This window comes from Papilio machaon, chromosome 13 (genome assembly GCF_912999745.1).
Source record: "Papilio machaon chromosome 13, ilPapMach1.1, whole genome shotgun sequence".
NCBI classification, from domain to species: domain Eukaryota; kingdom Metazoa; phylum Arthropoda; class Insecta; order Lepidoptera; family Papilionidae; genus Papilio; species Papilio machaon.
In genome coordinates, this window is record NC_059998.1 from 6,484,983 (window position 1) to 6,504,231 (window position 19,249).

General features: G+C 33.5%; 1 protein-coding gene across 1 annotated transcript in view; it reads left to right on the forward strand.

The window, feature by feature from the left end:
• The first annotated feature begins 3,718 nt into the window (after positions 1-3,718).
• The window catches only part of LOC106710488 (fibroblast growth factor receptor 3-like), a 60,196-nt gene continuing 44,665 nt past the window's right edge, over positions 3,719-19,249 (forward strand). Inside the window, exons 1-8 of the mRNA XM_045680793.1 lie at positions 3,719-3,972; positions 6,774-6,909; positions 9,972-10,066; positions 11,997-12,141; positions 12,893-13,070; positions 14,562-14,824; positions 15,109-15,146; positions 15,242-15,417. Coding sequence (XP_045536749.1) covers positions 3,778-3,972; positions 6,774-6,909; positions 9,972-10,066; positions 11,997-12,141; positions 12,893-13,070; positions 14,562-14,824; positions 15,109-15,146; positions 15,242-15,417 — 1,226 coding nt within the window. The 5' untranslated portion in view covers positions 3,719-3,777. The remainder of the gene's footprint in view (positions 3,973-6,773; positions 6,910-9,971; positions 10,067-11,996; positions 12,142-12,892; positions 13,071-14,561; positions 14,825-15,108; positions 15,147-15,241; positions 15,418-19,249) is intronic.

The following is a 19,249-nucleotide window of genomic DNA, read 5'->3' on the forward strand; positions in this document are numbered from 1 at the left end:
ATTTGTTATAAATAAATTATATACTAACATTGTTTATCACTAATATCGTTAAATGGACTGGCTATAAGACGCATTATTTTGTGCCTATTTGAATTTAGCCATTTTGGCGCCGATGGTAGCGGTTTATAGCGGTGATTTGAAGTAATAATATAGATAGAATTAGTCAAGAGGCGCGGTGCGGTTAAATTGAAACGAAGCAAAAGCTATAATTTCGAAGGACTGGAAGAACGCAAAGGCTACTTTTTATGTTTTTTTTATTCCGCGCAGACGGAGTCGCGGGCGACAGCTAGTTTTAAAAATAAATATAATAAATACTTTGTTTTATAAGATTTTGTCAATATGTCACATTCATATATTAATTATTATTCTTTAAAAATTCAAATTCAAGATATTATAATAGACTTAATGGCCGTCTTTTCGGCGAGCATTATAAATAAATCACTATTTTTCTTTTTTTATATGCAGAAAAAGACAAATTGGCGTTTCAGTTATTGGTCTCAGTATCGTACCGATACATTTCAAATGTTCTCACATAAAATAAGTAAAATAATATCATATAAGCATCTTTTGTTGTTAGAAATATTTTGATTGTTATTAAAATTAAACCAATTTCAAGTTCGGTTTATCGCAAAAAATCTTCGAGTTTATTTTTAATTTATTGAATCGTGCGAGTTGTATAGTAGGGGTCAGGAACGGCGTTGCTATCGGATTGGAGCCCGTCAGTTTCCCGGTGGCTCCCGAACGCACCGCATTTCCTGCCCCAAATTAATTTCAAATCGTGATATTATCCGTACGTGTAAAATTACGTCGCAAAATAATACTTGGTGGTTTTCAGTGAATTTCATTGTGAAATGTTTTCCTTTTATATAATTGTTAATAGTGTTAAATTTGATAAATTTACTTAGTGTTTACAAGTGTGTATATTAGCTTATTACGTGCTCAAATATAAGATAAATACGAAAAAAATGAAGTGTAATATAACCATACAATTATAAAATTTCTACATAAAACTCCTTATGTATTATTTTATTTTTAAATCGTAACACGAACGTAAACAAAAACATTAATTTATTAAATAGTTTATGTTACAAAATTAAGTCATATAATTTTCTAGAATACCGCCTTAAATAATGATTCAGCAATAAGTACAATGCTGAATAAAACATTCATTGTAACATTCTGTATTGTAAGATGTGTTATTTTTGTACACTTGCAAAGAAAAAGTGTTTAGAAAAGATTATTGATTATTTGGGTTAGTGTAACATCGGTCAGAGGTGTTATTTTGAATATATTTGTGAATGTTACACTAACAACAAATATGTCATATGGTGTTTTACGTAAAATCACGATACGCATTTTATTATAAAATATATAAATAAACTATGTTCAAATTTCATCCAATAAAAAATAAGATTAATACCTACTCCATCTTTTAGTGAAAGTGTAAGAATAATTAATAAATAGTGTAATTTACTGTAAATAACTTCATAAATTAATAACAAATTACAGGATGTAGGTACTAGGTGTTCATAAATTTGCGTAAATAATCCGCGAAGAATCTATAAAGATCTATTAGAAGAATGTTTTGTCTAACAGTGAGTTTTCACTGCACACAATTAAACGAAACATATGTTATCTCACCCATTTCCTTTGTAACAAACAAAGATAACAATATTTTACTGTATACACTTTTGGGCAGTGGAAACTTAAGGCAATATTATACTTCTGACATTTGTTCTTTCTTGAATTTTGTACCCAAAGTATATTTCTTTTAACTAAAATTTAAGCAGGTGTATATTTAGAGACAATAACGAAAGTGTGAATATCAAAATAATGTGAACCAAAGTCTAGTGAATTATAATGTGATCATAATGAAGTTATGGCAGTCGGAGATCTGCTACATCTTGATACTTTTAACAGTCAATAATAACATCGTCACATCACTCAAGTTTAAACTAAAAGAAACACCTACATTTAAAACAACTTCAAATTATAATGAAAGCACAAATACTACGTCAGATATAAACGCAACTGTTATCACACGTAATGATTTAAGGATTCAAAGAAAAATGTTGATACCTGCATATATGCGATTACAAACAAATAAACTTATACCTGAATCTAAGGAATTGAAATACGTTGCTACAAGCGAAACAAGTATTGAACAATATACTAGAATAATCAACAAGAATACGTCAGAAGTAATTTCAAACGATCACAATATCGTTACTACGCCTGTCTCCGTAATTACATCGGTGACAAAAATTGTAAGTTTTTAATTTTTAAGCTGTAAATATATAGGTATTTTTGCTGATGATGATGATGATGATAGTTGTAGCTGTCATTTATATGTTAGTATAGGATGTTCCAATAAAATGAACGATTTTCGCCGACACAATTTTGGATTCTACAAAGAAACGTAACTGTTATCTTGATGGAATTTGGCAATTATGTAGAACATTATCTGGAAGAACACATAGGCTACTTATTAAGTTTTTTTAATTACGTGCGACAGGAGTTACGGGCAACAGCTAGTTTGGTATAGAATTTGTTCAGCGCCTCCTATCGGGCGTTCACCGTACACCAAAAATCTCATACTAATTTTGACATCATTAACGATAACGATGCGATGGTCATTCACTCAAATATTCGTGATACTCACTGGTCGTTTACTATGTTTGTGTTGTCCCGTCATGTTTGCGAAGTCGTCGTATTACTAAACATACAGAGACGACAATTTAATAACTTAATGATGAGCATTCGACGGCTTCGGGTGTGACTTTCAAATTATTTTCACAATAACCCAATAATCCATTACTTTATTAATGCCAGACATGTTATATATTTATAATTTTACCTTTGTTATATATATGTTAATATTATTTGTATATATGTATGTTTGTTACAAGGTATCTTCAGTATAGCTCAACGGTTCTCGATGAAATTTGGCATAGATGTAGAACATAGTCCACAATAAGACATTGTGGCTACTAATTAAGTTTTTTTTAATAATTCCTCGCGGACGGAGTCGCGGGTGACAGCTAGTATTTAATAACTACAACACTTGCAGCAAGTGCCAACTAGTAAATTGTGTAATTCTTACGTAAGTTAAATCACACGTTTCATATTTGTGTTATTTACCTATTATCACGTCCCCGCTTTGATTTGGGATCTCTAAGCGTCGTTATCAATACCTATTCGATACTTGAGATCGATCCAAAAATTATTTATTGGGTTGTTTAGAAAGTTATTTCGTTTTTATTTCTATTTTCTACGTTTATTTCTATGTTTAATGCGTTTATCAGCTCTAACGGACCTTTCAGGACTTGGTGCGTCTTCTTTAAAAATACACGATTTCTAAGTTCAAAAAAAACGAAATGGGTTTCCGAATGACCGAATAATTTACTTTCTATGAAACGTAGAACATTTATTCGATTGCCCTTTAAACAATAGATAGTATTTTTCGTTTTGTTGGATCGATTTTGGATTCAAATACATTAAAAATATTTATTAAAAATACTGCATGTAAACGCCAATTGTAACGAAATCGATCATTGAGTTCGGCAACAACGACTGCAACATGTAATCGGTTAATATTTGAAAAATTGGATTATCGCTCAACGAACAAAGCTAATATCAGTTACGGCTGAAATCGTCACTGAAGCCCCTTATCATAATCACTTAACAATATCTTATAGATAGTCACAAACAATCAATGTCTTCCAACGCGGATGTTTAGTGCACAGTTTATGTTATTCATAGAAACATGTGACGCATATGTTTCGTGTAGTTCTATCATTTACTTATTTTGCAGGAGGTAACATTATGAATGTGCTAAGTGTTTTGCGTGTTCTGTTTGTGTTTCTATTTCTTTTACAATGCACTGGTGTTTGTTTAAGTTTCGGTTATGAACGCAAGGATAATAAATACGATGGATTACGTCACGGTCCAATCAGACCGCCTTCCTTTCATGTAAGTGATCTGAGGTTTTGTCTTACAGTCAATGACTACATACTCCTTATGTATTACTTAGTCAGTAATTATTATTTATTACATATATATTATTTACTAGTTGTACCCCGTGATATTACCTGTGGCGACCGTCTTACTTTGGGTTCTCCTTCTGTTTCATTACTAAGTTAGTTCTTCTTTTGTTTATGCCTGATACAAATAAATTCCTCAAAATACAATTACCATTGCAATTTGCCTCTTCATAAAAACTTTTGTTTGTCACATCTTATATATAGCAAAGAAAGTCGTGTTAGTTACACTATTTATAACTCAAGAACGGCTGAATCTCTCTCTCTCTCTCTGCCTAGCTCGAATCCCACATGGTGGTGGGGTCGGCTTTTCCAATCAGTTTCCTCCACCTCGCCCTGTCCTCGACATCTTCATCTGAGACTTGGCACTCACTCATGTCTTTTAGCACTACATCTTTCCATCTAGTTTTGGGCTGAATCTATTTGACTGAAAATTGGTGGACAGGTAGCTTAGAACCAGGAAACGGACATAGGATAATTTTTACCCTGTTTTCTATTTTTTATTCCGCGCGGACGGAGTCGCAGGTAAAAGCTAGTTTTTAAAATAAACGCAGTTATTCAAATTAGATAATATAAAATTTTATTCAGAACTAATCGTGACATAATCTGACAATAAATCCAGTGTCATTGTACTTATGTCTATTTAGGTGCGATTGAACTTGCACTAACAAATGCATTTAGTGAATTAAATAGATTATAACTAGCTTTCGCCCGCGACTCTGACCGCGCGGAATTAAAAAAAACTAAATTAATAGCCTATGTGTTCTTTCATTCAGTTAGTACTGGTATATTTATTTTATATAATTTTGTGGGACATAGTTCTATTTTAGGTTATCATTGTATTATAAATAAATAAATAAATAATATAATAGCGACTATAAGTCAGCTGTAAACATTTCAACTATAAGTCAACTGCAAACATGTTGGCTTTTTCCACGACAATCTTGACAAACAATTTGCGAGCGACTGATTTCGGCGACTAAAGGACAAAGGTCTCATAGCGACTATAATCGAGATTTACTAAGATTACCTTGTGTTACGAGCCTCGAACGATCGCTCGAGCGCTTGCTCGAGCTCGACTGGACTCCGCCTATTGTCGGTTGTTTGACGAACACAAATGGATTTGCATCGTGCTCACACTGAAAAAACTATGTTCGAGAAGAGAGATTGTTGTAATCTCGTTGTACAGCCGCACTTTACACCGCGCGTAGAGCAGCTCGGCTAGCACCCGGTTGGTCTAGCGTAAAACCCACCTGTAGTGTTTTTATCACACCTTTGAATGTGTATTAAATCAAGTCGATGTATTACTGTCGGAGGCGTGCAGCGCTTATTATGTTATCAACTATTCTATTTTTCGCACCAAACGTTATCGGATTAAATCGAATTGCGTTAGTTAATGTATAGATGATATATTGAAGAAAAAGATCACAATATTACAGTAAAGTATGGGTCGTTTAACAACCATTCAGCATAATCCCCAAGGTAAAAAATTCGTTGTGGTAAAAGTTTTTGCAATCGTAATATTAAAATAATGGATCGGACCGAGACCACATGACTACGGCAGCCGTTTAGGTATTTTTATTGTCTACATTAACACATAGATCCTAGAGATTTACCTAACACTTGTTCTTCTGTCAGCCTCTCTTTGTAAACTAGCCTTGTCTATCCTAAGCATTGGCTAGAATGTGCTAAGTGACCTGTTTCTCCAAGACCGACTTCATTTGTCTTTATCAAAATTAGAATTTAGAAAATCGATACCAGGATTTTCTAAACCTAGTTGTATGACTTATAACAATACTATAATAAGTAACTTAATTTTGGATTAAAACAAAACCAACTTACAAATAATTGATCATTGTTGTACAATAAATATCAGAAAATTTTAGGCGTAGGCGTAATTCTTGATCTTCAATGATCTCTCACTGGACAGTTCAGTCAGAGTTCACTGGTCATGCGTATTTCTACTGCTGATACACTTGAAAACATATTTTTTTATGACTGATAAGCAGTGGATACCTACTATTATTATACATAACATTCCCTGAATATTGCCAGCTGTAAGACATGTTGCGTCATCGTAGCTTTGAATATTTGACGTGGGATTTGTTTGCTTTGGATAGCGCTTTCGCTGATCACATATGGTAATCAAATCTTACTAATATTATAAATGCTAATGTTTAGATGGATGGATGGATGGATGGATGAATGTTTCTTTGAAGGTATCTTCGGAATACCTCAATGGATCTTGATGAAATTTAACACAAACGGAGAACATAGTCTGGAAGAACACATTTGCTACTTATTAAGTTTTTTTATTCCGCGCGGACGAAGTCGCGGGCGAGAGCTAGTCGTCTATAGATATAATTTTTCTCTTGTCTGAATATAATGAGAAATAGTTTTAGGAGAAGAATGTTTCATATTGATGCTTTCAGATTATTTGTTAATCATTTCATTGCATTAATTGAATTTAAATTCAAATTAGATTATCACAATTTGTTTTTTTTTTAAATCCAACAATAGAGACATTAGATGTTTTGATACAAAAATAAAACATACTTAAATAAAATCAAAAATATTGGAATTTGGTTGAACTATCGTAGTTTATTTTTGAATCTTTCGATTAGTGTGGTAAATTATATTTGATCAACAATCCTATCTTGGTGAAGATTATTCAAACTAATTTTGTATTAATGGTTTATTGCAAAAAATTTGTTATGTATATCTTAATTCTAGGAAAAATACTCGGGCATGACGGAACTGCATGCAGTACAGCACGCGGCGTTGCCGCTGGGCGTCGAGGTTCATCCTCTGCCTCTAGAAGGAGCCGATCATGAGCTCCAACTCAACGTCACCTGGCTGCCTAACGTTGGTAATATTAACTTCTATCCTATTCTGTATGTGTATCTTTCGTAGACTTTTTATATAAGGTGACAAAGGCTACAATTTTATCAAACAAACACACAACACTACTTACTCAGTTACTTGAACTGAATACAATTTATAAAATGTTGCATTGAAAACATTGTAATTTTAAACAATTAAATTGACTTGGGCCATTTCAATGTTTATATATAACTTTATTTATTTTTTATTATTTATTATTTATTTTTATTATTACTATTATTTTTTATAAAGGTGCCAGCTGAAAACCAGCGCAGGGACAGTTTAGTCTGTCCCTGCTTCGCTGAGCTGGCTCCCTTTTGCCACACTTTGTGCCTTTTATGTGTCTGTTTTTCTTTTTTTGATTTTATATATTTTTTTTTTTTTTGTGTGTGGCAATAAATGTTTTTTCTTTCTTTCTTTCTCTTTCTTTCAAATTTATTTTCATAATATCAACTGATATTCACTGGACGTAGGTCTTCTGTCTGATAATCCATTAGACCATCGTAACCTTGACGAGAACATTGCTCCAACTGGAACATTACAATATTATAAATATATATCTGTGTCTACGTGATAAAAGGCAGCTGTATACCCGCCGTCGGTCCAGTCTTTATTCGATTTACAATTATAGGTAATTCTAGTATAATGTTTATATAAAGTATTTTCGATTTTTCTCAGATAGATGGATTCCTAGCCTATCATAATTGATCAAATTGGTTACAATATTAAAAGAGTCGAATTTTAAGATGCTAATATTTAGTTAGAAAATTATAACTAAAAATTCTGTAGGCTATTTGATTTTCTTTTTCGTCTATAACAGTTTAAGCGTGTATATACATATATTTTTTTATTAACTTAAAGTGGCAAAAGAGCAATCGGCCGCCTGAATTCTTCGAAGCGACCGCCGCTCATAGGCATCAGCATATTGCAGGGGCGTTGTCTACCTTTAAACGTCAGAAGAGGGGACGCACAGAAAGAGAATATTCTTCCATCCCATGCGGTAGCTCCTCTGTCAAATCCACTTCTTTTATTCATCCTTTCCTTAAGAAATGGGTGGGAAGGGAAAGGACATTAAACTTATTCCTCCGACACGCACACTCATTAGATTGTACGCGGAATGACTTCCACCTGATGCCTGTCTTCGTGTGGTCGTGGTATTGCACCGAATCGTGCAACAGGTGTTGTTGCTTAAGAAATTAGTTTCAGGTTTATTTAGCGCTATGAATAATATCTGTATCCTGTAACTGTACTGTAATAAAATAATAATTAATTAAATAATAATAATAATAATCAAGTGTGAAGTGGGTGAAGGGCCAGGCACAGAAGGCGGTACTCCTGAGCACGGCACGTATTGTGAGGAGGTTTCTGTCTCTGGAGGCCTAACCGCCGGTAGCTTGGGCCCAAGGCTCCGCTGCCGACGTATCCAGATTTTTTATATTTTTTTTAATATTGTTTAAGATTTTATTAACAAAAATATATAAAATTAAACAAGAAATAAATATGTGGAAATAATAATAAAAAATGTATCTGACCGCGTTTTTGTATAGGAAGGAAAGTTAATTTAAAAAGGATATTATAAACACTACAAATCAACAGGAAATCCTTTCAATGATTAATGTACAGCTTTGATATGAAACTCTCATATCCGGTGATTCAACTTGCGAATGTAAACGTCATATTTTAATTGCGAAGAAGTCACCGTGAGTTTCCAGTGCTGAAAACCCTGTACAAAAACATATTCCTATCTGTGTTTTTCTAAAAGAATGAGAGGGACAACAATATGTACAATACCACTGCCACCGAGTAGTGGACGCATAGGAAGAGGAAATACAATATTTCTGTGCGTCCCCGTAGATCAAGGGAAGTGGTCGCCTTGCTTTTATAGCAGATTCAGGTGGCCCAACGATCGTTAGATAAATATTTCTGAAGTTGGATCTTATGATCGCACAGATTTAATCTCACACCCATCTTCTGTAAAGAAAGGTAGATACATAAATACATATATTGTATTTATTTTAAAAATCTACCACAAGTCTCGATTCATTCAAATCTATACACCCACGCGTTCATTCAATGTTTACGCTTCAAAATCGACATACAAGTTTTTTCACATGTTTGAGTGTTGGTTTATATTGAAAGTGAATAGCGTTTATGGCCCTGAAGTCTTTTACGGTATAGAATAGTGGATGTAGATTTTAAATTCGATGATTTAGCCTTCGGTTCAACAAAACCTTATAAAGAGGAAATATATATATTTTTGTATGTAACCAATAAACTCAAAAACTACTTGTCCGATTTCAAAAATTCTTTTGCCATTAAAAAGCTACATTATCACTGAGTAACATAGGCTATATTTATTAAAGTTAAAGTTTAGTAAACACGAATAAACAGAGTATTTCTGAAACCCTTAAAATGTGTCTTATATGGGATACGTAGGCTAATTTGTTATGTTAAAATGACATATCCAGAGAATTGTAGATCTTAGAAATCATCATCTCCCTGGCCTTTTCCCACTCACGTGGGGTCGACGTACAAGGTTTTCTAAACTTTAAAGTTTTGACTTAAGTCTTTACGACTGTCGCCAACCCTACTTGAGAGTTAGATCTCAGAAAGTGCTATAAAAAACGTAGCCTGTTGATTAAAATTTCCTTCTTAGACTATACTAACAAATCAAATAAATAGTTTAGAAAATATCACGTCCACAAACAATAAGCGTAAATGTTAAATCAGCTCGGTAGCGACCGCGCTTACTACACAATAAGCGGAACACCAGGGAAAAGTACTGATATGACAGAAAAGAGACTATCTATACAAATATTATAAAGGAAAAATTTGATTGTTTGTTTGCATTTAATAGGCTCCGAAACTACTGAACCGATTTGAAATATTCTTTCACATTAACGAAGCTACACTATCCCCGGGTGACTTTATGACTAGATTTATTTCTATGTTAAATTTGGAGAAAAAGTTTTAATTGTTTAAGTAACCTCTTCGTAACGCGATTTAATCTTTTATATTTGGTGATAGTCGTCTATTCTTTTGCGTCAGATCCGCCGGCATCAGATTATTCGTTGGAGGTTCGCAGCATGACAGATACTGTTGATTGCATGACGCCCATGTGCTACGAGTACAACATTCCAGGGGTAAGTAACAGTGTGTTATACATATATTGCTTTTAATTTCCTTCAGTACATGTTTTTTGCGCGTTTCTTGTTATAGAATAACCAACTAGGTCATAGCTCAGGTAGTTTATAAGAGGAAAAGGCATAGAATATTAAAAAAATAAATAACAAGCCACATCATTGTAAAGAAATTCCACTTGAAGAACTTCCATATGAAGTTTTCAGTTAATTAATCAATAAAAATCGTCATTTTATATGTATACATATAAATCTATATCGCAGTTTCCTTCCTACGCTAATTATAATTAAGTTGAATAAATTTAGAAGTCTTTTGAATAAAGTTAAATAAACTTAAATAATTTCAAGAAATTAATCAATTGCAAAAGTTATCATAACTTAGTGAAATTTTAAAAACATTTGCTTTACTTTAGATACAAATGTTCAGTTACAATATTAAGCGATGGATGATTTCTATGTAACTTCTATATTGAATTTTGAAATATAAGTTAACATAGAATAACATTAAATCATCTTACAAAAAAGTTTATTGTAGTACTGAACTTTTACTATTCAATTAGAAGAAAGGTTATAACCATCTGTAAAGTCTGTAGATGTTCTATTAAAAAAAAACGATGTACTCCCATACCCGGACCTCAGATCCTTGTCTCGTCGTGTCTTGTCCTTATTAAATGGAAGGTAATCGTTATTCTTCTGTCTTTTTAATAGTCACTCCGTTGTCAATTCCAAGTAGGTTCAATTGAAATTCGAATCATCAATTCAAAAACTTAGTGAAATGACGAAAACATCCAAGTCTCTTTTCACAATGGAAACTTCACGGTTATGTTGATTTGACTCTATTATTGACTTTACTTTCAAAGACGATGTCTCATTTATTTGAATCTTTATAGATAACTAGCTTTTACCCGCGACTTCGTCCGCGCGGATTAAAAGAAATGCACACAAGATAAAAAAGTTCCTATGTCCGTCTTCTAGTTCTAAGCTACCTACCCATCAATTTTCAGCTAAATCAGTTCGACCGATCTTGAGTTATAGTGTAACTAACACGACTTTCTTTTATATATTAAGATTACTTAATGGAAGTTATTGTTATAAATAGTGTTTTTGACGTTACTCTCATTCTTTTCCCAAAAGAATTCGGATAGTTTACGTCACGATGTAGTAAAATATTTAATAAAATTGTGAAGAAAACAACTGGATACTGATATTGATTTGGCGGAAAGCCAAAACAAATTATAAATATATAGAACCTAATTATGAAGTTCCCGATGTGAACCGGCTTCGATAAAACTTTACTTACTTCTCAGTTAACAAGATTTGATTGCTTTTGAACAACTTTGCATGCTATATATATTCTTACTAATAGTCGCCTGCGACTCCGTACGAGAGAAATTAAAAAATAACGTTATATGTGTATGTGTTCTTACAAACTATGTTCGACATATATGTGCCAAATTTCATCAAGATCTGTTCAGCCGTTCCGGAGATAACTTCAAACAAACATCCATTCATCCACCTAAACATTCCCATTTATAATATAACTATCTGTCGCCCGATTCCGTCCTCGCGGGATAAAAAAAAGTATCTTTTTCAGTAAAATGTTAATTTCAATGGCAAATTCTTTTAATTGACATAAAAATACTTTAAAAAACATCAACTTTTGCTTTTGGAGTGCAGTGCCAAAATTTGGATGTATGGCTGGATCTTTGTTGGAAGATATCTCGAAAACGGCACAACGGATCTCGCAGTCTGAAAGAAAATATAGCCCACTAACTAAGTTTTATTTTATTATCGCGGGGACACAGTCGCGGGCGACAGCTAGTTCATCTATAAGTCCCGCTCTTAGTATTAAAACGTTGGGCTTAATTAATTCAAAAAAGTTATTCCATCCAGTAATTCTTCATTCTAACTAGTGCATTTATAATTGACGTAGGAATCTAGATGGTGGCTGGTGCCCCCTCAGCCAAGCCCGGTGGCAGAGGGCTGCACGGTGCGGCCGGGCTGCGCGTACGCAGTTAAACTTATCGCCCACCCGTGGGATGGGCACACGTCAGCCAACATTAATGTGGAACTTGAAGGTATTGTAATATTCACACTTTATGTCGCCTAGAAGTATCGTCTTGTGGAATGCGCTCAACGCGGGTGGAAATACGCGCACAGTGGTGTAGAAAATCTGATGTGCACAACATCTAGTAAGAAATTTCGAGCCACCATAAAGCTTGAATAGAACTGTACATTCTATTCTTATTATAGCTTATTTCATTTTTTTGATAATTGTGTAAAACTTCAAAAAAAATTTCCTCGCACAAGTAAAGCAATTAACACAACGCAATTAAAACCAGAAACGTAGAAACATTACCAAGCTGTTAATGTTTCTACGTTTGTCTCGTACTATAATTCATTACAATTTACGTTAAATTTAACGCCGTATACGCCGCTAGATACCTAATACAATAAACACAGGCAAACAGTCTTCATAAAACAAGTAAAACAACATCTAACATTTAGAAAACATTTAGCTAACATTAAAAATCTATTTTAAAAACACGGATTACGAATGACTGTAAAGAATAGCTTTCATTCGTACGTCCAGTATTGTTTTTGTACCGTTTAAAAGGTTTATTTTTAGATAATAATTCATATTACGAAGAATGTTAATACATCACATTCAATCATTAAAATGGCTTTGTTTATAACTCAGTAACATAATAATCCCTGATTAAACAATCTCACCAAAGTTAAAGTTATTTATCCTGCTTTCTTTTCTTGAACTAAACGTGATAACATCGGCTCACTGGACCAGATAAGTCGCACTTACTTTTGTTGCAGAATGTGTGGCTGGTGTATGTTCTTGCGCACATTCTCCCCGGCTGCCGATACCTCATGTGTCAGCCAACACTGTCTCCATACATGGAGAAATCTACGTCAACGTCACATGGTCTCTTCCCCCACCTCCCTTCCCTTACAGACTACCACCTGAATTGAAGAAGATGTATTACTTTGTCAGGTATATATTACCTTTAGTTTTGCTAGAGAAATCTATATATATAAAAGAAAGTCGTGTTAGTTACACCATTTATAACTCAAGAACGGCTGAATCGATTTGACTGAAAATTGGTAGGCAGGTAGCTTAGAACAAGGAAACGGACATAGGATAATCTTTACCCCGTTTTTTTTTTTATTCCGCGCGGACGGAGTCGCGGGTAAAAGCTAGTATGTATATAAAATATTTTTGTCTAATTTTTTTTAAATAGAAAGAGTGGAACGACAATAAGTTTTTATACATGATGCAGTGAAAATTTATTAATGATCATAAATTTCTTTCAAATAAATTAATAAATTCGATCATATCTTTAATTAGAATTAGGCTAAGTTAATTTGATAGTGACCATAGGATACTTATATTTTAATGAATACATAAATACTAGTATAAACATAAACATTATATAAGTACATAGCTTCTGGATAGTGTAGTTTTCTTATAGTGAAATTAATAAACTGCTTGAGCAGTTTTAGGTCATAATTTACGCATTAAACACAGAATAAATTTTTCCCTTTTAGTATTGATATAGTGCATATAGACTTTCGACTGAAAACAAAAAATTGTACCAGTAACTGCAACTTTACATCCCTCTCATGTAATTTGAAAAAATAGAGACAATATGTTTTTATACAAATGTTTTGGCAGTGGAAGTTCAACGTTAAACATACGCGTGTTATCTTTGATTTATAAAGTTTACGTACATGAAAAGAATCAGACAACAATGTTATGTTGTTTTGTAAACAATTCAACGCATACAAATTGTATTCACAAATCATCCTCTCATGTTCATTTAAGAACTTGGTGTGATCTAAAATAGATTATATCGTGTTAACAACGAAGTATATTGACCATATTACTGAGAAAAAAATTTAGCAAAAATGCAATCTTTATTATTGACTAATAAAATATAGTCAGTTAACGTAATCAGTTCATTTCATTTCATTTGTTTTAATATTTTCTCACTGTGTCCACGATTTCTTTCGCATGAAACAAATCGTTCTGAATTATTTATCGCACCATTCATCTAAGTACATTATCATCACCTTAACTATATTACGTAACTATAAATATTAATGAACTAACAGACGTTCACTACTTATTAATTTTCGTCAAACTTATAAATGTGAAAATCATATTCGTACATTCTTATCTTAAAATAACAATAAGTAAAATCTATACATATTAAAGTCGAAGCAAGTAAAGTTTTAAGCAAATCTTTGATCAGGGCCGACGTAAGGGAAGAGCGTGGTTGAGCGACCGTCCAGAGCGAGGACATAAATGGGCGCCAATGTTTTGCTAATTACACAGTCTCACATAACCCTATAACAGCTAAAAAGTTACTGCCTCTAGTCATACTTAGATAAAAATATGAGATAAAAAATGTGTACCTATTAATCACAGTACCCGATTAGAAAGACGTGCCAACTTAACATAAAAAAAATTTCTTCATCACAGTATAGGCAAACAGATGGTGTCAGACGCACACCCATCTCCCTGGTTCGCACACGCGGTATCTCGTCGCGTGGATGTCGATTCCCCAGTAGCAGTTCCCGATGGCCCGCGATGGATGCTGCTACCTACTGTTGAGCGGAGCGACAAACGCAGCGGAGAGCGGAGTAATTCGCGCAATATCGTGCTTGATGTCAAACTGCTAGCAAGAGTTAATCTTATCGATGAACGTGGATGTGTTGGACCCGCGGGAAACGCTACCGCTTATGGTAAGATTATTTTAAATTTTAGGAAGATGAAGTTTTATTAAAATAGATACATCAATTGTCAAAAGATAAAAGTATTAAGTTTCCTTAATATCTCGCTAGAAAAGATGACTTGACAAGTAATCACCCCTAACTTTGGAGTAGGCTCCGAGCCCCTCAGTGGGGACGTAGAGTGAGCTGATGATGATGAGGAAAGATGACTTCAGAAATGAAATTATTGTGGCAATGACTATGTTAACCAACTAATGTTGTTGTTAAATCTTAATGTTAATTTAAGTCTTTTGCAGATCCGCTAGCAGCTAAAAAAATCACAAAGGCAACTTACGTAAGTATAATCTCTTAATATGATAAAAAATGTTATTTAATAAGTAGTAAGGGAAACTAATTTAAATCAGTATCCATGTATTTACTTGTCTATAGGCACTTTGGGCGATATTCGGTGGCACTTGCATGCTGGCCATGGTGATACTGTTCGCGTTGAGTGCGCGCTTGGTGAAGCGTGTGCTGAGCGAGTTCCGCTCCGCACCCGCGCCCGCGTCCGCTTCGCTCGAGCCACTACGCCACCACCCCACGTGGCTCCCGCTCGCTGTCGGCGCGTGAGTACATAGAATAAGATACAATGGATTGCAATAATTTAAGTAAGTGTTTATATTGCATTATTTTACTAAACCAAGAATATACGCACGCACATATAAATATTGATATTTTCAGGGTTTTTCTTTCATTTTTTCTTAAAAGTTATAGTATGTCGTTTTTAAGACATAGAAAATTGGTTTTTTATTATAAAAGTACGAGTACATAATAGTGTTTCCTTCATTTTTTTAACAGCAAATATACTAAAATGTAACTTTGCTACAAAAGTTACGTAGGCGCAAACTAGCACATTGTCTAAATATTTGATGGTAGAATAGTGATGGGACAGTTATGTAATTTTCCATTTAGATATTTCCTTTACCGATCACGTTATTTTTTACCAACATTGCCTTACTCTGTTATTCAGCCTAAAACACAAGCTTATCGAAACAGTGATTTATTAGACTTAAGATTGGTTTTGCATTCAAAGTGTTACACGGTAGCACTTAACTGTTTACGGAGATTTCCAAGAGACATCTTTCATAGTAAAACGTTCATTGAATACAAAGCATCGAATTACGAGATGATGTCAGAGTTCGCAGTGAAAGGAGGGAAAAAAACCTCCTTTCCCTGATAGTCTGAGCTCAAATGCAGATTGACTTTGACTTGAGAAGATCATTATCTTTTTAAACTTTCGATTTTGTTACACGCTGAGAATATTATTGAAGACGAAAAATTTATAAATGTTTTTGTGGACTTGTTTTTAGTTCAAGAGATAAGGATACGTAGTATATTTTTAAATTTGATAAAGTAAAAAAAAAAGCAAATTTGTTATTGTAATCAAAAATACATTTTGTGCAAGTTACAATTGATTAGGTGATTTTTTTTATTGTAACATAATGTAGTTAAATTATTAAAATCCACGCGCAGTCGTTTAATGGTTAATTAAATGTCCTTAAATGTACATCAAGCACTCTGTGAGACAGACAGCGATGTCGCGTTAATGTTCGCGTAACTTGAAGTTAATTAGTGTTTAAGAGCTATCAAATAGCGTTGGTTGTTGCAAATGCGTTACGCAACTTGCTAATGATGAAGAGATCGACGGAAGCGATCGGTCCATTGTCTCAGATCGATTCCCGGCCGATACCATCGCGTGCTCTTTCAATGTACTTTCTAACGTTTTCTCATACGAATTATTTTTTACATATATTGTTTACGTGCCTATCGAACATTTGTCAACATTAATTGGTAATATGTTATATGCTTTTTGTCCGTTAAAAATAATGAGAGTTTCTGTTCTAACGTAATACGCGTACATCCCGCGTCAGATAATTCACAGGATGACTTTAGCTGCGATTGTGAGAGTGTTCACAGGTTATGTACTTGGCTAAATTTAGCCGAAACTGCTGAAAACAAACACATTGTTAACTCTATATTTTCAAGTTTTTGTACAAGTTTTGCGGCAATGAAACTTACCGTAAGAAAAGTCTAAGGAAGGCAGACTTTTAAAGGAAGGAAAACTTTTAACAGTGTTAGAGCCTATAATAACATCTTCAGCACAAATTTACGTTTAAATAATAATTTACATTTAAGAGGAAGAATTTCCTCTGATGAGTGTGAGTGCCGCAGAACTAATATTAGTCCTCTTTTCTTATAAGGATAAGTCGGGAAGGGAAGGTGTATTTCGTTATAGAGGAGAATCATAGGAAAGGGAAATATTCTCTTTCTGTGTGGCCCCTTCTCTGTCGATTAAAGGTAGACAACGAATCTGCAAATACAGATGTCTATGAGCAATGGTCACTATCACTTTTGCTGAAGAAATAATATTTTAATGATTTTTTTTCTTTGAAATGTTTGCACTGATTTATAAATATTTAGCGAGCTGTTGAAATCATTTTCGCATTGATAGACACTGTGCGAGAAATTTTTTTACTTTCTAATTTAAAAATATAACAGTCTCCTTATTCGCGTATCCGTTATCCGCGGTTTTAAAATTCGGGGACTAAAAATTTGTGATTAATTCCCGAGTTCGCGGCAAAACATTTTGGTATAATTTCTGAATGTTTAGCGTTGTCCTTTTTTTCGAAAACTTGGAACGTAACCTCACAGTTTTATAAAAATTACTGTCCCAAATACGATTCCTCGATCGCGGCAAATTTTCGAAACGTTTCACCCGCGAATAGTGAGATCTCACTGTACATAAAATATTGTTTTAATTCTTACACCTGTACTAATATTATAAACTGAAGATTAATAATATAAAAAAACTACTAATGAACCAAACAAGTAACCGATTTTGAAAATTAATTTACCAATAGAAAACCTTTTTATCAACAAACGAGCTCCGGTTATTTTTATCAATATTATATCTAACCGAGTGAAGCCGGAACGTGTTACTAGTGGTCCGATTTTGATAAAAATTATTTTAATCGAAATGAAGTGCTTGCAGATGGGTCCCATTTTTTTTTTTAAATAACTAGAAGACTAGTAGATTTTGAATTTAGCTTCAAAATTTGTTGCGAAAATTAGGGACATTTTGCTTTCAGCGCTTATGTTAATTTATCGTATTTGTTATTGCGTGTACAATTATAAGAAAATTTAGCAATAAGTTAATGGGGCGTGAACATTCTGCTAGCATCAATTATATTCTCTCACAAAGATATTATGCAAGGTCGAAATCTCTGTGTGGCCACACACACAGCGTTTGCTTTAAAATATTTAGTTCAGAAAAAAAATTGTTAATTACTTTTCTAAAAATCTAAATATTTTCTATTTTAATACATTTAATATTAGTACCATTAATGGTCGTAAGATAATACTAGTGGCATTGCTATTCAATGTAGTTGAAATAACTTTCCCTTTTCTTAAACAAAAGCAAATATGTTTCAATATATTAACGTTATGTCCAAGATGTTTCCTATTTATGGCAAATGCTTGTAAAGAAAACGTTGTGGTTACAAAAGTAAAAACAATTTTACACAAAGTAAAATTACGTAAAACACAATACCAGGTTCGTATCTCGAATTTATGTCATATTCGTCCGCTCTATTCCTGGCCCTACATTAAAAGTCATTAATGCTTAGTCCAAATTTTGTGCCTTCCGTCTGTCTAGACAACGTAATGATCTCTTTTTATGAATAATACATTATGTATCAACTCTTCAATGTGACTTAATACATAATAGCCGTTATCTTCAGTCAAATTACTACGTGTTATAGTTCCACTCGTTAGACTAATATTAGAAAACAAACCTTAAGATTATGAGAGTTAAGTTGAATATCAAATAATTTATGACGTTTAACTTTTACCAAAGCTTTGTAACTAAAACAAATGATAGCTAATTTACTAGTTCAAAGTTCGAACAGTCATCCTCATCGTAAAACCTATTCAGTCAACTACTGGACATATAGGTCTTAGCTAATGCCTTCTACAGTTTCCAGTCTTTCGCGTATCGCACTCATGAATTTCGTATTGTAACAGACTCAGTGGGTCTAGTATGAATATTTGTGATAATCGCCATCGCATCGTTATCGACAAAATTTGAATTAAATCTTGTACAGCGCCCTCTTTTGAAATAATTGATGAAGATACGAAGGCTATTGTAACAAATATACTAGACGAGGCTAAAGGTTTTTCGCGTTTCTAACTTCCATTGCGATGGCCTGTAGCCTAAACGAATGAACTTATTTGGCGAGTGAGGTTGATATTGTTAGTTCAGTGATATTGTTTTCTTGAGTGAATACAGTCAGACGAGCTTTTTAATAAAAGAATACTGTTATGTATACTGCCCGCGCGGAATTAAAAAAACAAAATTAGTAGCCTATGTGTTCTTCCATACTATGATATACGCCTATG